General features: G+C 45.2%; 4 protein-coding genes across 4 annotated transcripts; all 4 read right to left on the reverse strand.

Annotated features, from left to right (window-relative positions):
- Positions 1-515: 515 nt before the first annotated feature.
- LOC140189218 (histone H1-like) lies at positions 516-1,197 on the reverse strand. Its single transcript, XM_072245907.1, has one exon. The coding sequence runs from the start codon at positions 1,164-1,166 to the stop codon at positions 516-518; it is 651 nt and encodes a 216-aa protein (XP_072102008.1). The 5' UTR covers positions 1,167-1,197.
- Positions 1,198-11,219: 10,022 nt separating this feature from the next.
- LOC140189219 (histone H2AX-like) lies at positions 11,220-11,624 on the reverse strand. The gene has a single exon (XM_072245908.1). It carries the CDS (start codon positions 11,601-11,603, stop codon positions 11,220-11,222), a length of 384 nt encoding a protein of 127 aa, XP_072102009.1. The 5' UTR covers positions 11,604-11,624.
- An 808-nt stretch (positions 11,625-12,432) lies between these two features.
- LOC140189220 (histone H2B 1/2-like) lies at positions 12,433-21,860 on the reverse strand. Its single transcript, XM_072245909.1, has 2 exons — positions 21,840-21,860; positions 12,433-12,899 (listed from the first exon to the last, which is right to left on the reverse strand). Exons 1-2 carry the CDS (start codon positions 21,858-21,860, stop codon positions 12,444-12,446), a joined length of 477 nt encoding a protein of 158 aa, XP_072102010.1. The 3' UTR covers positions 12,433-12,443.
- Positions 21,861-21,943: 83 nt separating this feature from the next.
- Positions 21,944-22,323, reverse strand: LOC140188950 (histone H2B-like). Its single transcript, XM_072245606.1, has one exon. It carries the CDS (start codon positions 22,316-22,318, stop codon positions 21,944-21,946), a length of 375 nt encoding a protein of 124 aa, XP_072101707.1. The 5' UTR covers positions 22,319-22,323.
- Between the last annotated feature and the right edge of the window lie 719 nt (positions 22,324-23,042).

A 23,042-nucleotide genomic window follows, 5' to 3' on the forward strand; every position in this document is an offset into this window, starting at 1 on the left:
TAAATGTTGTGTAAATAAACTTTTGTAGCTGGTACCTGATTGAAGGTCAGTCGGCAAAGTCGCCGGGTAGGTTATCATATATCTTCCCCCTGCAGTCCATCCCCAGAGACAGATCCCTCTCTCAAGACGCCCCCTCCCCTCTCACATGGGTTTCAGCAGTTCCCAATCAACTCAGCTGAATCGGGCTTTGGGATGCGAGGCGCGGAATCTCAGTCACGCTGTCCTGGAGCGGGAGAAGGAACTGGGCCTGCAGACCACCCCACCGGTCTCACTCTCTCACTCACACACACAGCCCGAGTGAAACGCAGTGTTTCACTTCAAATCTGGGACGTCAGGGCCGCTCTGAATGTCAGAGAGGTACCGGGAAAATCGGGTTTTATGCGGTAAGTTCCCCCGCAAAACTCAGTCGGACCCACAGCGGGAATCACAATATTCACGATCAGCTCTTTTCTGAGATGTGGGTGGCTCTGAGAAGAGCCGTTGGGTTCAAACACTTACAAACGGTATATCTCAATTCACTTTTTAACTGCTGTCTTCTTGGCCGCCTTCTTCTTCGGGGCTGCGAGTTTCTTGGGGCTCTTTGGCTTCGACGCCGCTGGTTTCTTAGCTGCCGTTTTTTTAGCCGCTGGTTTCTTAGCTGCCGCTTTTTTAGCCGCTGGTTTCTTAGCTGCCGCTTTTTTAGCCGCTGGTTTCTTAGCTGCCGCTTTTTTAGCCGCTGGTTTCTTAGCTACCGCTTTCTTAGCCGCTGGGTTCTTGGCGCCAGACTTCTTGCTGGGAGATTTCTTGATGGCAGATTTCTTTACCGATGGCTTGTTCGCTTTCTTCACCGCTTTCACAGCACTTTTTCCTTGACCGGATTTAAAGGATCCCGAAAGACCCGCGCCCTTGGTCTGAACCAAGGAGCCGCTTTCCACTCTCTTCTTGATGCACATCCTGATCTGGGCGCGACGTTTCCCCACATCGACACCGCTGCTGGTCAGAGCCTTCATGATGGCCACAGCGGACATTCCCTTCCTATCGCGACAATCCGCCACAATCTTATCGATTTGTTCGCCCAGTTTGGGACCGGCTGGTTTGCTCCGGCCGGCCGCCTTCTTCTTGGGAGTCTTCTTTGCGGCGGCGGGTGCGGCTGGAGGAGCCGTTTCGGCGGGTGCTGTCTCGGTCATGTCGGCGACTCTGGAAAATGCTTCTCACAATCAGACTGAATGAGAACTGAAGCGAAAGGCGGCGGCCCAGAGCAATTTAAAGACAGCGAGCGGACGGGGCGGAGACATCCTGCTGTCAGCTCCCGGAGACTTCATTTTTCTGTGTTTCTCTCTCCTCAAAAACTCTCCGATTCCAATTAAAATCGGACACTCCAGAGACTCAGACTGGTCCTTGTCCGTCACTGAGGCCGCAAAGTTCGCCGGAAAGAGAGTTTAATCGGGATTAAAGGCAGCACTTTCTATTTTAACCCGTTTGATTACTGCACTGCCCGCGATCTCTCTCCATTTTGTTGACCTGTTCTCTGCTTTTCGGCTGAAATTTTGAAACTAACTAAAACTTTGCGGTTAATTCCCGCTTCGGGACTGAGCTGGGGAGTGAGGCGATCCCATAACAGAGAAATCTTTTCATTTTGTACAGGAGGCGCTGGGAAATCCGGCGATGTGTTCGGACCCACAAACACAGTGATACTCGTCTAATCCGCCCGCCGCTTTAAAACACTCTCTCTGAATCAGCAAGTTAGGCAGCGTCAATGCTGAGAATGAACAGTCGACATTTCGGGCCGAGACCCTTCATCAGGACTCTGGTGGGAGATGCTGCCTGACTTGCTGGGTTCCTCCAGCATTTTGGCCGCGTTGTTCGCCATTCCCAGAATCTCTTGGCGTTATGCTGACACAATGTTCACATCTGCACCTTCAGAGGCCTGTACTGCTGTCAGAACAAAACGACAGGTTCCTCGTCATATAACACGGTGATAAATCTGATTCTGATTCCAAGGAATAAAGGACAAAGGACATTGTCTGGCCAAACTGACTATGTAACTGAGAACCTCGGGTCCGGGAAATATACCTTGGAAATCTTTTCCACACTTTCCCCAGTTTAACCACGTTTCCTATAATGGTGACAAGAGCTGTATACAAATCGGCAAGTGTGTCCTCCAGTCATTTACACAACTGTGACATAATGTCACAACTGATATACTCTATCCCCTGACTAATGAAGACCAGCATGTTAAACCCCGTTCTTCACCACCCTGTCTGCAAGTGACACAACTTTCAATGAATTGTGTTCACTTTACCCCTAAATCTCTCCGGCCCATTCCAGTCCCCAATGACCGATCTTTCATAGTGTAAGTTCTACACTGGTTTGACTTTCCAATATGCACCGCCTCACACTTATCTGTATTGAAATGCATTTGCCACACTTGACCCTCTTCCCTAAGTGATCATGAGCACCCTGTAATCCGCGACATCCTTCTAAGTAAAGTTGAGGGAAGTTACTCCAACTCATTAATAAAACTTTTGTGCACTGGCATTGATCAGTGAAGGTGATTAGTATCAAATTCAAAATCATGTTCATTATCACGGACATATGTCATTAACTTTGTTGTTTTGCTACAGCAGTACAGAGCAATTTCTTAAAAAAAACAATTAAAATAAGAAATACAGAATAAACTAAATCGTGTAAAAAGAGGATCAGGGAGGGGTGTGAGTCTGAAGATGAGAATAGGAAACCTAAAACCTTGTCCATTCTTGCCTCTTTTACTCTTCATATATCTGAAAATAAATCTTTTTTGTATCTTGTTTCTATTATTGGCCAGTTACTTTCATAATTCATCTGACTTCTGCATATTGTTATTATAGTTGTTCTGTTTTTTTTAAGTTTCCCATTCCTTTAGCTTCCCATTAATTTTGGTGATATTCTTTGCCCTCTCATGTTCTTTTATGCTGCCTTTGTCTTCTGTTGTTAGTGATGGTTGCCTCATCCTCCCTTTTAAATACTGTTTCTGCAAATTTCTCCTGGAGACTGAAACTTTTCATACAAGGTAATCTGGGAAAGTTGAAATGCCCAACTGCTGTAAACTTGTTCCCATTACCCCTCTGTGTGATTTACTAATATGTCTGCTGCACAATATCTGAGCCGATTGGGAGGCCGGCAGATTAATCCCATCAAAATCATCATTCATCATTTTATTTAAAACCTATACTTACAAGACCTCATCAAAACCCCTCTTATCAGTGAAGTGTTGGTCTCCTTATTCAAAGATGCAACATCCCCCACCCATAAGGTAGCTTTTAAATGTTTCCCCTTCATCTTAAACCATTACCCTGTAAATTTAGGCTTCCCTACCCTACAAAAAGAGTGCTCACCTACTGATTTTGTAAACCTCTGGACGGTCACCAGACAGCTCCTTACTCTCTCAGGAGAGAGAAAGAGAGTCCCAGTCTGTCCAGCTTCTGCTGATAATTAAAGTCCTCCAGTGTCAGTAACATTCTCATCAAACTTCCCTCCACACTTGCCAGCTTCATGACATCTTTCCTGCAACTGGATGACCAGAACTGTGCAAAATACAGTCTGGTCTCACTTTGACTTTTACAGCTGTCATACGGCATCCCAAATTCTCTACTCAGTTCCCTGATCAATGAAGACAAATAGGCCAAACACCACCTTCACCATCCTGACTATCTGTGTTGTCTCTTTCAGTGAATGATGTTTCTGTATTTCATGGCCCTCTTCTGTAATACTCTCCAAGGGACAAGAATTTACTGTGCAGATCCTTCCCTGGTTGAACTTCTCATAATGCAACACCTGAAACTTGTCCACATCAATATCCTTCTGCCATTTTTTGGCCGACTTCCCCAGTTAATCTCCATCCTATTGTACTCTCACACAATCTTCACAGTCCACACTACCACCAACATTGCTGTCATCTGCAAACTCACTGTCACTACAATGTCAGAAAATTGTTAATGTAGATGACAATTGACAGTACCAGCACCGATCCCTGTGACTGTCACTGGTCAGAGGCCTCCAACCTGAATAACAAGCTGCCATGACCACCCTCTGTCTCCTTCCATCAAGACAAGTATCTTGTCTGGCATCCCCTCTGCTCTAAATGTGTAATACAAAAGAAATAAAGATTAAATCAAAATATATCTACCTGTGGCCTACATCTCTCAGAAGGGACGAAACCTGAACTCCCCACTCCAATTCTGGCCCACTCATACAATGACCGCTCTGGTTAAGTCTAACTTCTTTTTATTGGATCTTGCCACGTTCCGAATTATGGGCAATCAAACATTTCCTCGGGAGCTGTGACATGCAAAATGTGCCAACTGCCCAGGTTCACTTCATCAAACTCCCTCTCCTTTTACATAATCTGATGACTGTGTGGGACTGTGGCACTCAAAACTGTGGACTACAGGAAACCAGAGTACATGCCTGCACTGTTCTACAAGGCCACAAATGATTAAAAAAACACTGTATAACAAACACTGGAATTCCCCAACTGAGATGAATGGGGAGGCTGGATAACTGAAAAGATTCAAAGAGAAGGAAGATAAATGTTTTGTAAAATCAGGGAAGTGGGATTGACATACAAGGAAGGCTGATGGCAGATCAGACTTTATATGGAATTGTGGGTGAGGGACTAAGAGAGGACACACTGGAGGGTTCATCCAGTGGGACAATGTGGATGGAGCTCAGGATAAGAGAGGTGCATTCACTGATGGGGTTATACCACAGGCCTCCCAAATGCCAGCAGGAGATAAAGGAACAGAAATGTAGCAGGTAATGAAAGATGTAAAAGCAACAGGGTAGTTGCAGTGGGTGACTAATTTCCCCAATGTTGACTGGGACTCCCTTAGAGTCAGGGGCTTAGATATCACCGAATATGTTAGAAGAATACTGGGATGTTACTTAACATTTAAGTGGATAGTCTAACCCGGGAAGGGAGCCATAGAAACATAGAAACATAGAAAATAGGTGCAGGAGCAGGCCATTCGGCCCTTCGAGCCTGCACCGCCATTTATTATGATCATGGCTGATCATCCAACTCAGAACCCCGCCCCAGCCTTCCCTCCATACCCCCTGACCCCCATAGCCACAAGGGCCATATCTAACTCCCTCTTAAATATAGCCAATGAACTGGCCTCAACTGTTTCCTGTGGCAGAGAATTCCACAGATTCACCACTCTCTGTGTGAAGAAGTTTTTCCTAATCTCGGTCCTAAAAGGCTTCCCCTCTATCCTCAAACTGTGGCCCCTCGTTCTGGACTTCCCCAACATCGGGAACAATCTTCCTGCATCTAGCCTGTCCAATCCCTTTAGGATCTTATACGTTTCAATCAGATCCCCCCTCAATCTTCTAAATTCCAACGAGTACAAGCCCAGTTCATCCAGTCTTTCTTCATATGAAAGTCCTGCCATCCCAGGAATCAATCTGGTGAACCTTCTTTGTACTCCCTCTATAGCAAGGATGTCTTTCCTCAGATTAGGGGACCAAAACTGCACACAATACTCCAGGTGTGGTCTCACCAAGGCCTTGTACAACTGCAGTAGTACCTCCCTGCTCCTGTACTCGAATCCTCTCGCTACAAATGTCATAGAAAACATTGTATTGGGAAATGAGCCTGGCCATTGATAGAAGTTTCATTTTCGGAACAGTAAATAGGGACAAGACTGGACCCGGTGGTAATATGGTCATTTGGGGTACAGTTAATTGCAACTGTCTACATTGAACATGTAAATGATGTTTAAAAGCAATCGGGTCAGAATTCAGACAGAACTGTTTCTATGAGGAGGAAACACAAGGATGGTAAAGTCTGGCAGAGGGGCATAGTGAGAGATGTTATGAATTCAGACTGAAAGAAAATGAAGGATAAGGAATATTTCAGAAGTAGAAATTGGAGAAAGCCTCTGGCAACATGAAACAAGTAAGAGAGAAGTTAGAGAGAGAATCAGAAGTGTGAAACGGGAAGAAGAAATAACTTTGGTGAGAAGGGGCACTGCGGAGAGGGTACGACAACACAAGCACAGAGGAGAGAATTTATGTCTGAAGTGTGCGAAGGACTAAACCTGTACTTCTCATCAGTATTCATCAATGTGGTCATGGAGGATAGTGAGATCAGAGAAGGGAATGTTGATATTCCAGGGCATGTTGTTCCTCAGGCAATGGAGACAAATTACAGATTGGTGAGTCTTGGATCAATGTTCGGGAAATTATTCGAGAATATTATTAGGGATAGGATCTCTAATAAAAGTTAGGAGGGTAAAAGGAGGATATCATGATTCAGAAGGCAAAGTGAGCAAAATCCAAGAGATTCTCTTGGTATATTCATAGGAAAAGTTAAGTTAGACACAGAATCACCCTTGGAGGTGAACATGGCCATCTGTGTGTGGAGGCAAATGAAATAGGAGAGGCTTTCCATGAATATTTCTGACAGTTATTTCACCATTGCAAAAATTCTTTAAGGTTGTTAAATCTCCAGGGCTTTATCAGGTACATTCTCGTACTTTGTGGGAAGCTGGAGAATACACTGTGGAGGCCAGGGGAGAGATTATTTTGCTTCATCTCAGGCACCAGTTGAGGTTGCACATGATTGGACAGGGTGACTAATGTGGAATTGATAGTTTTGAGGCCAAGACTGTGGATGATATGAAGAGGCAGGCTGTGTTGAGGAAGCAGGGAGTCTGCAGTAGCACTTGGACAGATTTGGAGAATGGACAAGGAAGTGCCAGATGAAATACAGTGTAATGAAGTGTGTGGTCATGTACTCTGGTAGGAGGAATAACACCCTAGGCTCTTTCTAAACAGGGAGAGAACAGAAATCAGTTGTGTGCAGGGTCTTAGTGCATGATTCCCTAAAGGTTAATGCACACATTGAGTTGGTAGTGAGGAAGGCAAATGTAATACTTGCATGCATTTCAAGAGAACTAGAAAGTAAAACAAGGATCTAATGCTGAGGCTTTGGTCAGACCTCGTTTGGAGTATCATGAGCAGGCTTGGGTAACTTTTCTAAGAAAGGATGTGCTGGCATTGCAGAGGCTGTAGTGGAAATTCACGAGAATGATCCCAGGACTGAAAGAGTTAGGATGTAATAATCATTTGATGATCTGGGCCTGCAGTCACTGGAGTCCAGAAGAATGAGGGAGAATCTTATAGAAACACATTGAATATTGAACGGCCTAGATAGCGTTGATGTGAGAGGATGTTTCCAATAATGGAGGAATCTAGAACCAAACCACACCCTCAATAAAAGATGCCCCTCTAGAATAGAGATGAGTAATTTCTTTAGTCAGAAGGTGATGAATCAATGGATTTCATTTCCACAGGCAGCCATAAAGGCAGTCAGTGTTTTTTTTTTAAAGCAGAGGTTAGTAGATTTTTAATTATTATTAAGGGTATCAAAGTTTATGGGTAGAAGGCAGGAGAATGGGGTTGAGAGGGATATATGATGGAATGGCAGAACAGACTGAATGGGCCAAAAGGCCTAATCCTGCTCCTGTGACTTCAGGACTGATGGTTTATGCGCTGCCATTGTTCAAAAAGGGTAGTGGAAACTACAGGCCCATCAGTCTGTAATTTGTTGGAGGAGTTTCTGAAGAACAGGATCCACCAAAATTTGGTTTGATTCAAGACAGTCAGCACAGTTTTGTGCAAGGAAAATTATGTCTGGTAATTTCTTGCAGCCCTTTGAGGGGTTTCACAAGGGTGTAGATGAGGTTAGGGTTGTGGATGTTGTCTATATGGACATTAGCCAGGCCTTTGACTATAGTCTGGAAGGTTAGATCTAGAAACTGGAATCTGGGGAGATAGTTGATCGATTCCATAATTGCCTCGGTGACAGGAGGCAGAGGCTGATGGTTGAGGGTTGTCCCTCAGACTGGAGCTGTCTGTCTAGTGGTGTGCCACTGGGTGACAGGACCTTTGTTGTTTGTAATTTATATAAATAATGTCCATGTGAATGTGTAATTCACTGAAAGTGACGTCTCAGCTAGGTACGGTGGTGAAGATGGGGTTTGATCTGCCGGCCTTCATCATTCATGTCACTGAGTACAAGAGTTGGGAAGAAGTGTTGCAGATACACAAGTCTTTGGTAAGGACTGATTAAAGGAAACCATGCTGACTTTGGCCTATTTTTTCATGTGTTGCCAAGTACCCAAAAATACATCCTTGACAATTGACTCCATCATCTTCCCAACCACTGAGATCGGACTAGCTGGCCTATGATTTGCTTTCTTCTGCTTCTCCCTCTTCTTTAAGAGTGGATGACCTTTGCAATTTTCCTGTTCTCTGGAACCACACCAGAATCCAGAGATTATGGAAAGATTATTACTAAAACTGCCACAATCTCTTCAGCCACATCTTTCATAGCACTGGTGTAGATAATCTGGTCCAAGTGAATTCTCTACCTTCAGACCTTTCAGATTCCCAAGGACCATCTCCCTAGTAAAGGCAAAATCACTCATTTCTTCCCGCTGATTCTCTTGAATTTCCAGCAGACTGCTAATATCGTCCCCAGTGAAGACTGATGCACAATACTTATTCAGATTGTCTGCCATTTTCCTGTACCCCATTACTACCTCTCCAGTAACATCTTCCAATGAACTAATATCTACTTTTGCCTCTCTTTTACACTTTGTATATCTGAAGAAACTTTTGGTATACTCTTTAATACCAGTGGCTAGCTTACCTTCGTATTCTAACTTTTTCCTCTCTTTATGACTTTTTTTGTTGCTTTTTGTTGGTTTCAAAAGTTGTAAATACTCTGAGAGTCAGGGACATCTCGGAGCAGATACAGAACAGGGGGATGGTGTTCATTCAGCCAGAGATGGTGATTCACATCGGTACCAATGGACAGGTAGAAAAGGGATGATGTCCCACAGAGAGTTAGGGAAGAAGTTATGGAGCAGAACCTGAAATGTTGTAACCTCCAGTTTACTCCTAGTGCCCTGTGGTGGTAGGGATACAAACAGAAAGTGAGAGCTGATGAATGTGTGGCTAAGGAGCTGATACAGGGACAGGGTTTCAGGATTACAGAACATTGGAACCTCTTCTGGTGTTGTGGTGACATTTACAAGAGGGATGGTTTGCAGTTTTACTGGAGGGCGGTCAGGATCATGAGGTTCATTGCTGCTCCCTATGAGGGTTGAAACGAGATTGACAGGGGGATGTGAAACAGAACACCAGTCACTGAATGGAGAGATTGAAGCTGAGTTAGATGCCAGGCACAGCAATATGTAACGATGGATTTTGAGGCAAATCCACATCTGACCTGGAGTTTGTTGAAAGACCAGTGCAGTGTTTCAGGGCCAGTTTTTTCCAGTAAGAGGGAGGGTCAAGGATGGCAAGGTTCAGGAACCTTGGATGATGTGACAGGAAGTTAATTTAATCAAGGAGGAGGAAGAAGCATAAGTAAGGCTTAGGAATCTGTAATCAAACAGGGTGTTTGAGGACTATATTTAAAAAACAGGGGAACTCAAGAATGTTTGGAGAGCTGGAAACACTGATGAAAAATCTCTGGCAAGTAGGATTGAAGATAATCCCATTGCATTCCATACATTCGTTGTGGTGAAAAGGATACCTAGGGCTGCACTTTGGGAGATCCAACATCAAGGGTGTGTACACAGTTAATGGCAGGAACATTAACAGTATTGACAAAGAGAAGGATGTTGAGGTTCAGAGACATCAGTTCCCTAAAACTGGGAGCACAGGTTGACAGGGAGGTGAAGTCGGTGTATGGCATGTTTACCTTCATCAGGCAAGGCATTGAGTTCAAGCCCCAGGACATGATGTTACAGGTTTATAAAATGCTGGTGAGGCCACACTGAGAGTATCGTGTTCAGTTCTGATCACCTCATTATAGGAGGCATGTGGAGGGTTTGGAGCAGGATGTCTGGAGGAGGTGTGCGCTGAGGAGAGGCTCGACATGCTGAAACTTTTTTCTTCTGGAGTGGCGTCGGCTCAGGAGAGATTTGATAGAAACCTGTGGAATTTTGTGGTCATAGTTGGTGTAGACAGCCAGTAATATTTTTCACAGAAGGCATGTATTTAAGGTCAGAGGAAGAAAGTGAAGACAACAGATTGATGGAGACATGGAATGCACTGTCAGGGGTGGTGGCAGAGGCAGAGAGCACAGGAGTATTTAAGGAAATTTAGACAGTCACAAGAATATGTAGAGAAGGGCCAAAGGGCCACTCCTGTACTGTCCTTTGTTCTGAACAGCAGATGGCCCCTGGGCATGGATCCGTGCAGGAGACTGGGATATTATATCCCCAACAGAAAAATGATTGTCGGAGGGGCAGGACCGGCAGATCAGTTTCACAATACAAATGCTACAGGTACGATGGAGTGGAGGGGAGAGATGTGTTTGACCAGAGAGAACATCTCAGTGGTACTTAGAGAAGACATCCCTGGGGATTGCCGCATCATGTATACTGGGACCGCCGCACTGCAAAAGGGTTGGTGGCGCAGAATTTATTCTGTGCGTCCAGTTTTATCAATCAGTATTTAGAAGTTCCTACTAGAGACAGGACAGAACTGAACCTCCTTGTCGATCCACCCACCCCCTCCCTTTTCTTCCTGGCACAAACAAAAGTCTGTATCAGAGCGACCCACCGCCTCACAGAGGGAGCCGTGTCTCGGGAGATCTGACCAAACTGACCCCGACTTTGCAAATGTTCATTTATATTTCAGAGACCCAGGCGGACGAGATTTTCAGTAAATACTGTCAGTTCCATATGGTAAATGTACTTTTGTAGATAAATGTAAAGCTGCAAATCAATATTGTTCTGTGAGGCGGTGGGAATTGCTCATGAAGCGATCAGCGGAACGGTCCAGGGTCAACCCGCAATGTCAAACCCAGACAACGCGGTTTCAGGTCATGAAGACCGGAATCGTTCAATGATCGGAGATTAAATTCACCCTCCGGGGGCTGACTCTGAAAGTTAATTTCCCCGCCCCGCAAGGGGAGAGAGCTCCATTCAGCCAGCAGAGACGGGAAATGAGTCAGGGCGAAGCGGACCGCGTACTCTGCAGACTTATACCGATTTAATTCGCGGAAGAAACACGACGGAAGGAGAGAAAACGTTACCAGGGATGCCTCCGATCGGGGCCGTGTCAGATACACAGCCGAGTTACTCCGAACGGTAATCACCCGCTATTCAGCCCTTCCACAGACACTGTGAGTGGCTCTGAAAAGAGCCTTTGGGTAAATAGGTTCAGTTTACGTCGCCTCACTTACTGGCACCGCCGGTTTTCTTGGGCAACAGCACAGCCTGGATATTGGGTAACACACCGCCCTGAGCGATAGTCACCCCTCCTAGCAGCTTGTTCAGCTCCTCGTCGTTGCGGACGGCCAGCTGCAGGTGTCGGGGGATGATGCGGGTCTTCTTATTGTCCCGGGCTGCATTGCCGGCCAATTCGAGGATTTCAGCTGTCAGATACTCGAGCACAGCAGCCAGATAAACAGGGGCTCCGGCACCCACCCGCTCAGCATAGTTGCCCTTTCTTAGGAGTCGATGAACTCGGCCGACCGGGAACTGCAGTCCAGCCCGAGATGAGCGAGATTTGGCCTTGGACCGAACTTTGCCGGCGCCGCTTTTTCCACGTCCAGACATTTTCAAAGTCACAGTAACTGCTCCAACGACAGTGAGGGAATGTTCACCCCGCCCCAACTCGCATTTTTATACCTTCTTTGAGAATGCAAACTAATGCTTGTGATTGGTTTAATGCTGCTTGTTTTCATTGGTGAAAAGAAATGGCCCAATCGACGAACTGCCTTAATCACCAATCAAGAGCCCGTAAAGGTAGAAGCGCGCAGTGTAACCATCTCCTCCCCAAAGTACTCTGAAAATTGGAAAAAGCCCGCCAAAAAAACTCATTGTTCAAATTTAATCTGAAATTAAATCATTGCTGATCTGTTTGAGGACTGGGTCTTCGTATTTCCCCCTGTTACTGAAACCGGGCACATTTAATGTAAGTGTAGTTCATAATGGAGTGTCTGGGCACTCAAATTTCTTTCAACTCGTAAAGGAACCGAGTAAATCTGACACTCAGCTTCTGCCCGGTGCCAGTCATTGTGTAAACGTTAGCAGGTTATGGACAAACTGTGACCAGCGGCTAGTCTGCAATTTTTTTTTTTAAAAACTGTTGTATGAAAGAACCGTGAAGTCGTTCCGGCCTCGAATTAAAATGAGATTCAGAGAATTTACCCAACTCCAACTAATAAACTCCTGAACCCACAGCTAAAACAGCAACGGGAGTGGGAGGAATGTTAAACACCAGGATTATTGAGGGAAGATGAAGCGGATATTCCAACCGCTCTTTAGCTCCTGTAAAAGTCACCACACATAAAACGTGCGCCATGTATTGCCTAAATGCTAGTACAACTCTCTCAGTGAAATCGTGAGTGGCTCTTAAAAGAGCCGTTGTGTTTCCGATCATCTCACTGGGGAGCTTTACTTGGAGCTGGTGTACTTGGTCACCGCCTTTGTTCCTTCGGAAACGGCGTGCTTGGCCAGCTCCCCGGGCAGCAGCAGGCGCACGGCGGTCTGGATCTCCCGTGAGGTGATGGTTGACCGCTTGTTGTAATGGGCCAGGCGGGAAGCCTCGCCCCCGATGCGCTCGAAGATGTCGTTGACGAATGAATTCATGATGCTCATGGCCTTGGAGGAGATGCCAGTATCGGGGTGAACCTGCTTCATCACTTTGTAGATGTAGATGGAGTAACTCTCCTTCCTCAGCCTCTTGCGCTTCTTCCCTGCCTTACCCGCTGGTTTGGGCAGAGTTTTCTTGGCGCCCTTCTTCGGAGCGGGTTTCGCTGTCTCAGGCATTTCAGCTGACCGCTTCAGAACCACAAATAAGCAAAACGGGCTCGGAGCACGAATTAAATAGGCAGCGCCCAGAGGTGTATGCTAATGAGGGATGGGATGCCTATGTTTCTCAATGGCTATTTGAAGTAACGTTCATGCAGTAAGAAAATTTGATTGGATAGCTAAAGGAATTCGTTCAACCAATCAGAACTCGTTCTGCGCTACCCAGTGTTCGTTTTGGGTAACGCCGTGGACTGGAACTGTCGCCGATGTGGTGAGTTGCTGCTGCCGGTTAATTCCGCAGGAAGGAAATCTAAAATACAAAATGGACCAACTACAGCGGCAGTATTCGGTCATTCGGCCCGTCGTATCTGCTAGAAAAGCAGATGGAATGAGGAAAACACACAGTTAATAGCCTAACGTCGGTGGTGGGGAAACTGCTGGAGTCAGTTATCAAGGATGTGATAACAGCACATTTGGAAAGCGGTGAAATGATCGGACAAAGTCAGCATGGATTTGTGAAAAGAAAATCATGTCTGACGAATCTCATAGAATTTTTTGAGGATGTAACTGGTAGAGTGGATAGGGGAGAACCAGTGGATGTGGTATATTTGGATTTTCAGAAGGCTTTTGACAAGGTCCCACACAGGAGATTAGTGTGCAAACTTAAAGCACACGGTATTGGGGGTAAGGTATTGGTGTGAGTGGAGAGTTGGTTAGCAGACAGGAAGCAAAGAGTGGGATTAAACGGGACCTTTTCAGAATGGCAGGCGGTGACTAGTGGGGTACCGCAAGGCTCAGTGCTGGGACCCCAGTTGTTTACAATATATATTAATGACTTGGATGAGGGAATTAAATGCAGCATCTCCAAGTTTGCGGATGACACGAAGCTAGGTGGCAGTGTTAGCTGTGAGGAGGACGCTAAGAGGATGCAGGGTGACTTGGATAGGTTGGGTGAGTGGGCAAATTCATGGCAGATGCAATTTAATGTGGATAAATGTGAAGTTATCCACTTTGGTGGCAAAAATAGGAAAACAGATTATTATCTGAATGGTGGCCGATTAGGAAAAGGGGAGGTGCAACGTGACCTGGGTGTCATTATACACCAGTCATTGAAAGTGGGCATGCAGGTACAGCAGACGGTGAAAAAGGCGAATGGTATGCTGGCATTTATAGCGAGAGGATTTGAGTACAGGAGCAGGGAGGTACTACTGCAGTTGTACAAGGCCTTGGTGAGACCACACCTGGAGTATTGTGTGCAGTTTTGGTCCCCTAATCTGAGGAAAGACATCCTTACCATAGAGGGAGTACAGAGAAGGTTCACCAGATTGATTCCTGGGATGGCAGGACTTTCATATGAAGAAAGAATGGATGAACTGGGCTTGTACTCGTTGGAATTTAGAAGATTGAGGGGGGATCTGATTGAAACGTATAAGATCCTAAAGGGATTGGACAGGCTAGATGCAGGAAGATTGTTCCCGATGTTGGGGAAGTCCAGAACAAGGGGTCACAGTTTGAGGATAGAGGGGAAGCCTTTTAGGACCGAGATTAGGAAAAACTTCTTCACACAGAGAGTGGTGAATCTGTGGAATTCTCTGCCATAGGAAACTGTTGAGGCCAGTTCATTGGCTATATTTAAGAGGGAGTTAGATATGGCCCTTGTGGCTACGGGGGTCAGGGGGTATGGAGGGAAGGCCGGGGCGGTGTTCTGAGTTGGATGATCAGCCATGATCATAATAAATGGCGGTGCAGGCTCAAAGGGCCGAATGGCCTTCTCCTGCACCTATTTTCTATGTTTCTATAATATGAAACGTTTATGTAATGAAACAGGACAGCAGGAGACCGAAGGTCAAATGGACCAGGTGAAAGATAAATTTACTGCAGCAGCATCATAAACACATAGTATCCACGATACAGTGCTCACAAGAACTAAACTGCTGTACAGAATTGTAAAAAGAGAAGAGAATTAGCAGTTAGTCCTGCCGAAGGTTCTCGGCCCAAAATGTCGACTGTACCTCTTTCCTAGAGATGCTGCCTGGCCTGCTGCGTTCACCAGCAACTTTGATGTGTGTTGCAGAGAATTTGAACGAGTCTCAAGACAGTCCACTGCAGTATAAATTGATCAAAGTGGTGCTGTCTTGAGTTGGGGAGGAGCGTTGTTCGGGTTTGTTAAAGTACGTAATGTCTGTACATTATGTACAGGGTTCATTCTGTACCCGTCAGTCTCTGGTACAGTGTGAGAGTGTGGGGTTCATTCTGTACCCGTCAGCCTCTGGTACAGTGTGAGAGTGTGGAGTTCATTCTGTACCTGTCAGTCTCTGGTACAGTGTGAGAGTGTGGGGTTCATTCTGTACCCGTCAGTCTCTGGTACAGTGTGAGAGTGTGGGGTTCATTCTGTACCTGTCAGTTTCCGGTACAGTGTGGGAGTTGGTACTTGGCACTGTGTCTCCCAGTCTCTCATGCAATGTAAATGTAGAAACTTCTTTCAGATTCATCCTCACACTTGAATTCTTTTTGGCTTTTTAAACAATATCACACAATGCGATGTGGCCACACATTTGTTGGAGGAACAACACCTTATGGGTGGCTTCCAACCTGACGGCATGAACATCGAACTATCGCATTTCTGGTAATGCCTCCCACACCCCCCCCTTCACCATTTCCCATCATCTTGCCCACCCACCATCTCCCTCTGGTGCTCCTCTCCCCTTTTCTTTCTTCCATGGCCTCCTGTCTCTTTCACTAATCAACTTCCCAGCCCCCTACAGGTTTCACACTCACCTTATTTTCTCTCTCCCCTTCCCCACCTTTTAAATCTACTCCTCAGATTTTCTCCTAAGTCCTGCCGAAGGGTTTTGTCCCAAAACAGTGGCTGTGTTTTTTTTCTATAGATGCTGCCTGACCCGCTGAGTTTGTTCAGCATTTGTGTGTGTGGCTTGGATTTCCAGCAACTGTAGATTTTCTCCTGTTTGTGACACAATGCTGTACATCAGTGTCTCAGTGATGATGTATCTGGTTACCTTGTACTAATCTGAATGGACTTTGGAGCAGAGCATCCAGAGTAACAAGCCCAGACCATTCAACCCAACTCTGGTCTTGTGATAAATGTGTAACTTTCCTCGAGTCTCGGTGTGGGAGGGTTTGAATGGTGTGTATCGTGTCGCAAAATTTGAACTGATAGGATTGAGAATGATTTTGACTGTAGATATGTAACCAGTGTGTCCACAGTGATCAGTGATGGGACCTTTGTTTGATCAGATTAAAACACACATGGGCGGATCAGATCGCTGATGACACGAATGTTGGTATAGTTGTGGGTGGCGAGGAAGGTTGTCAAATGGACAGAAGTGGATATAGATCAATTGGAATCATGGATGGAGAAATGGGGGAAATGGATTTTAATTTGGACAAGTGTGAGGAGTTTTACAGGTAAAATGTCGTAAGAAACTCCACAGTAAATGGCAGCACCCTTAGGAGCACTAATACACGAGAGAACTTGATGTGTTTCTCTGTATTATCTTGCAAGTGTCACTGAAAGGAAGTAAACTGCTCTAAAGATCACAGAGGGGGAGCAGTAAGAGGATTCAGTGGGGGGTGGGGTCGCCGTAGGGTAATGTCATGGCTGGAAATGTGTGTAATTAATGACCACTGACATTCTGTTGTGTTTCTCTTTTAGAAGCTGGACTGCTGTTATGATGTAAGTATGTGAAGTTTTTTTTTAAACTGTGCTTTATGTTTCTGTATTTGGAGGACAATAAATGAGTTGTTATGGTTTTCCTGAAACAGAAAATGCCTCATGCCATTTTATTTGTAAAAGTCTTCACACTGCAAGAATACCGCAGTGTCAATCTGCACCAAGAAAACCTGATCACATTCTCTTGAGGGTTAATGGCATTGCTGACTCTGAGTTTACTACAGTCAAATGCCAGCAGGGTCACGATCAGCAGAAACTCTCACAAAGCAGCTCTGTTTGTATTGTGTGCTTAGTAGGTCTGTGGGAGATACCCAGAATGTGAAGCTATAGTAATGGAGAGAGACACACTGAGCCAAGTCACAGCTTGATGGGCAGAGAGGAAAACAGAGAATTTGATGTTGTGTCCTTATGCCTGAACTATGCCCAGTTAGAAGTGTTGTTCCTCCGCACAGTGTTCAGCCTCACTGTAACAGTGTGACATCAGACATCAACATGAAAACCAAAATAATCTCAGCTGAGATATATTCTCTTTCACCTGTTGATCATCTTTGCAAACATTTTACAGGCAGAAAAGGCAAAGAATTTCTGTCTGAGAATCTCAAATGCAACAGCGTGTCACTTCTGCTGTGTCTGTCGGTTCCCCAGCATTTGAATGCTACCAGTCACTGAATATGAAGGGGGAGATGGTTGAGAAGACAGCACACCAGAGTCCCAATACGTGGACTTGTCCATGGACTGACCTGATAAATGGCCATAGAGTTGATACCAGTGAGTTGGCGTTCACCGCCTCTCATTTTGGAAGGGATTCACCAGGCCACTGCACCTGCAGATACACCAGCAAGTTCACACGGGGAGAGGCCATTCACCTGCTCCATGGCAGACGGGATTCATTCAGTCACATGAGCTATTAAAACACCAGCCAGTTCACACTGGTGAGCAGCCAGACTTGGCTCTGTTGTCTCTGTCTCTCAGTAAAGCTTCACACCTGTTCCGAGTGTGGGAGGAGATTCATCAGTTCACCCACCGTGTGAGGCTCCAGTGAGTTTACAATTCATAGAGGACACACTTCTGCCCTGAGTCAGCAAAGAAATTTACTCAAGTCATCCCACCTGCTGAAACACCAGCAACTTCACATCAGGGAGGAAGTTATAATAAGCTGTATATGGGACTGTTAATGTCAGATTCCACAGATATTGTGGCTGGTCATCAGACCCAGGACTGAACCCTGGTCACTGAGCATTGAGGGGGTTCATCCCACCATCTTAAAATACACTGGTGTTTAATATTGTGGATCTGTCATAGACAAATAGATCAATTCCATTTCAAATCCTGTGTCTCAGGTGCTTCCTCCCTGTCACACTGACAATGAACAGTCGAGAGGCCACCCAGTCCAGCTGGTACCTGCTTGTGTTCCTATTGCACACCAGAGCTTTCAAACTCATCCCTGCCGTTCACCACTAACTCACCCTATAATGTTCAGGATGTAACTGGTCACCGGTCTGGGGATGAAGAGGTTTACCTTGAATTCACTCCACGACTTTCTGTAAACTGCAGAGGATTAATTTACTGTGGTTTTCTCCCAAATATTCCTCATCCCTCACAGCTCTGGACCAAGGCTGAAGTCTTGTGTTGTTAAAATCTTCCTGTCCCGCTCTGTTCATTGCTTTGTGTCATTTTCACTGATTTTGAAGGTCTATGCCTCACATTGCCGGGCTGTTGCAATACAACACTCTCCTCTAAAGTACGACAGCAGAATGGTGGAGCAGAAAGAAGAGGGGTCAGCACAAATGAGGGCTTTGGAGCTCCAGATGTGATGGAGGCTTGAGTTTACGTAGAGTAGAAGGAGGGAATCAGACCAGGAGGATGAGGCTGCAAATGAAAGTTCAGCAACATTTGGAAACTGATTGACTGAAAAAAAGAGGTTTATGTTTGCAAAATACTGGAGGGACTCAGTGCCCCCCAGCAGCATCTGTGCAGACAAATAAATAGTTGATATTATGGGCCAAGACACTTCATCCTATCTAGACTGTTTATTCCTCTGTTTAGCTGCTGCCTGACCTGCTGAGTTCCCGCAGTACTTTGTGTGTGTCACTTCAGAGTTTATTCCCAGCATCTGCTGAACCTTGAGTTTCATATCTGCATTTCTAAATGAGTGGGACTGTGACAGTTGTCATATAAAATGCTTGTTGACATTGAGTAATAAACAGGAGAAAATCTGCAGATGCTGGAAATCCAAGGAACACACACAACATGCTGGAGAAACTCTGCAGACCAGGCAGCATCTGTGGATAAAAGTACAGCTGACGTTTTGGGCCGAGATTCTTCAGCAGGACTGGAGAAAAAACAATGAGGAGTAAATTTTAAAGGTGGGGGAGGGGAGAGAGAAACACAAAGTGACAGATGGAACTGGGAGAGGGAGGGATGAAGTAAAGAGCTGGGAAGTTGTTTGGTGAAAGAGATACAGGGCTGGAGAAGGGGGAGTCTGACAGGAGAGAACAGAAGGCCGTGGATGAAAGAAAAGGGGGGAGGAACACCAGAGGGAGGCGATGGGCAGGCAATGAGAGGGAAAGGGGGATGGGGAATGATGAGCGAGGGGAGGCATGACTGGAAGATCAAGAAGTCGATGTTCATGCCATCAGATTGGAGGCTGCCCAGACAGAATACAAAGTGTTGTTCCTCCTATCTGAGTGTGGCCTCATTGCGACAGTATACGAGGCCATGGATTGACGTCTCCATTGAGTATATTGTTTGTGGAAGCTTGCTGTGTTCAAGTAGCTGCGGAGTTTTCTGCATAAAATCATTGACTGCTTTTGAAACATGTGGCGTGGAACCAGCACTTGCCCCTCAAATTAATCCAGTCTGTTAACAACAGCACATCACCTCCCTTTTCCAAAATATAATTCAACCACACTATCACCATCCATTCCGTAAGTTTACACAAATGGGACGTCAGTGATATTGGTCTATAACTAGGAGGATCCATCAGGGGTTTCCCAGGTTTTAGAATAGACACTACAATTGCCATTTTCCATGAGGAGGGAAGATGGCCTGAACTTCAATTATGATTTTAAAAATGTCATATTATCTCAAGAGAGTTGTTGACCATATGTTTAAACATGCAATAACATGTATCATCCTTTCCTGGAGCCGTCTGACCTGTACTATAAATAGCTTTCTTAAATTCACACAAAGAAACTCTACATCACTAATACTATCATTGCTACAGCTGGTTTCCAACACATTAAGGTATTCTTGTAGAACCTTATCGCTACATTGTTTAGTCTCTCCACCTATTTTGATTATGAATTGCAGCAAATGACCGAGCTAGGACTCAACCGTCTCTCCTTCAGGAACAATTGTATTACCTTCTTTAATCAATATTCAGAACCCTATGAATCCCACACCCCCATTTTCTTAGTCATTCCCCAAACATCTTCAAGTTTAATAGTCCTTCCAATACTTTCACAATGTGACCTCCAGTAAATCTTTTTCACAAGCTTCATTACTTTCCTCAGCACGGCCTGTGACCTGTTACACTTAATATGATCACGCGGAGAGTGATACTTAACTTTCGGAAATGCCACGTTTCTCTCAGTAACTGCCTCTGCACACTCCTCCGTCCACCACGGTACAGCTTTTCTCCCACTAATGCACTTTTTAAATTGAATCTCTTCCACCACTATTTGATGAATAATGTGACAACGTTTCTTTGCAGAAATCCACATCATCCTCACCATTCAGCCCAGACAGACGCTCAGCACATAAAACATTCAAACTTCTCCCAATTTGCTTTACCAGAGCTCCACCTCCTAAAAGTGGCCTCATGCCCCCTATGTAAATCCAAACTCAAGCTTATAAACATAGGAAAATGATCACTCCCCAATGCCTCATCTCCCATGACATCGCACTACTCACTCCAATATTCAAAACTAAAGTTAAATTTACAGCATTTTCAGAACTATTATGAACATTAAATCTCGTACCTCTCCCACCATAAAGACTAACAGGATATGAAATATCTGAAACTCTTCTATAAACAAAATATCACCAATCTGAGAACAACCCCACAGTGAACTAACTATGTGTTAAAATCCCCACATCATACAACCCATAGTGAGCTAGAGCTACGTATGCTCTCCAACAAATCAATCGGAAGCTTTCCACAATGGTTATAATAATACACAAACACGAGGAAATCTGCAGATGCTGGAATTTCAAGCAACACGCATAAAAGTTGCTGGTGAACGCAGCAGGCCAGGCAGCACCTCTAGGAAGAGGTACAGTCGATGTTATAATAATATACCACTTTATTGCCCCTACCTGTGGAATCAAATGTGTCTTCAAATGCCTCATACATTCCATTTACATCCACAACTTTATGCCCTCTCCCTCTCTTTAAAAAATACTTGCAACACCACCTCCTCTACCAACTAATCTATCACGCTTAATTACAATATAACACTGGAAGGAAGAATTTAAATGCGATAGCAATCAGGTTTCCTGAATACATATAACATCACATAGATTTGATAAATCAGAAATAAACTTGAAGTTTTGACCATTAGAAATCAGGCTTCTGGAAATCGCCCTTCTGATGCAGGCGGGGCGGGGGGGGTGCGGAATGTAGTGGGGCGTTTCTGATTGGTGAACCAGTGCCTGATCTGATTGGAAAGAGCAAATATTCCAATCACAGAGCTGCCTTATTCACCAATCAAGAGACAGCAACTGTAGAAGCGCGGAAAATACCGTCTAACCGCCGAAATAAACTGAAATTTGCAATACACCGCCAAAAAAGCCTTTGTTGCTGAAATTAAACCGCAACAGGCTTGTTTGTCGGCTCTTTACCCCCGTCACTGGAGTCCGACACACTTAAACAAAGCGTAGTTAATATTGCGATGGTGTCTGAGAAATTAGTTCACCGATATCTTTCAATTGATAAACGATTGGAATAAAACCGGTTCTCAGCTGCTGTTCGCGGTCGGTCATTGTGTAAACTCAAGTCAGTTTAGCAACGGGTTGCCCGTCAGAAAGTGGAGCTTTAACAAATACTCGGAACGACCCGTGACAATGTTCAGCTCTCGCGTCGGAATGGGGTTAAGAGAAGTATCGAAAATGGGACAAAGCTCAATGAACCCACGGTAATTAAACCAGAAATATTAGCGTCCATGTCAGAGAAATCTGATGACCGAGAGGAAGCGACAGGGAAAGGGGTGTGTAACGATTCCGTGTCTGGGCAGTTGGCAGGAATTAACAGAGAAATTGGGATTATACTAAGCAGCGGACAGCAAGTTCTGATTAACGGGGATAAGATTCTGAATGAGCATTTCAACAAAAAATTCCAAATTTACCTCAATTCCATGTCTCAACATCGTGTAACTCTTTTAATGAAACTGTTGAGTGGCTCTTAAAAGAGCCTTTGATTTTCCGGTTTGTTTTGTCAGTGAACTTGTCTTCACTTGGAGCTGGTGTACTTGGTCACCGCCTTTGTCCCTTCGGACACGGCGTGCTTGGCCAGCTCCCCGGGCAGCAGCAGGCGCACGGCGGTCTGGATCTCCCGGGAGCTGATGGTTGACCGCTTGTTGTAATGGGCCAGGCGGGAAGCCTCGCCCGCGATGCGCTCAAAAATATCGTTGACGAATGAATTCATGATGCTCATGGCCTTGGAGGAGATGCCGGTGTCGGGGTGAACCTGCTTCATCACTTTGTAGATGTAGATGGCGTAAGTCTCCTTTCTCGACCTCTTGCGCTTCTTGCCAGTCTTGCTCGCTGGTTTGGACAAAGCTTTCTTGGCGCCCTTCTTGGGAGCGGGTTTCGCTGGATCCGGCATTTCCTTGTCGGTTTCAAACACAATAATAAGCAGAAGCTGTCCGGAGCGCGGATTAAATAGGCAGCGCCCAAAGCGGTATGTTAATGAGGATGGGAATGCTGAGCATTTCTATTGGCTGTTTGGAGAAATAAATCACCAATCGGAATGCTGGGGGATGGGAAGCGGCGCCAATGGGCGGGGTTTACCGCTGTCGTTTAATGCGGGAGGAAGTACTGAAGGGCAGAGACAGGCCGGGCTGCGGGCTGAAATTGAAAAGGGAAAGGCAAATTTCAAAAGCCGAATGAAAATAAAATCAGATGAAATATTGTAAAATTAAACACTAGGACATTTAGTTCATGACATAGGGCTGCAGGAGAGTGAAGGAGAGATTTGGACATTTCAGTGTAAAGTTTAAATCGAGTTTATTTATGCACAGGTGAAAGGATCAAAGTATTTGTAGCAGCATCACAGACACATTGCATCAGAGACACAACACTGACAAGAAACACTGAAATTAAGTATGAATTATACCAAAATATTCAAACAGACAGAAGACTATCAGAACAAAATCAAATTAACAAACAGATTAAGCCGGCAGTGGGAGAATCATCCCTCTTGTGCTTCTTCATCTCGTCACTCTAGATTCAGTGTCACACAACGCTGCCACTTTGATCTGGCCCATGCCTTCATCAACCAAGTCCAACACTTGCCTTTATTGCATCTTCCTTCTCCTTACACTGGTCAT

Source organism: Mobula birostris, chromosome 28 (assembly GCF_030028105.1).
Source record: "Mobula birostris isolate sMobBir1 chromosome 28, sMobBir1.hap1, whole genome shotgun sequence".
Classification (NCBI taxonomy): Eukaryota; Metazoa; Chordata; class Chondrichthyes; order Myliobatiformes; family Myliobatidae; genus Mobula; species Mobula birostris.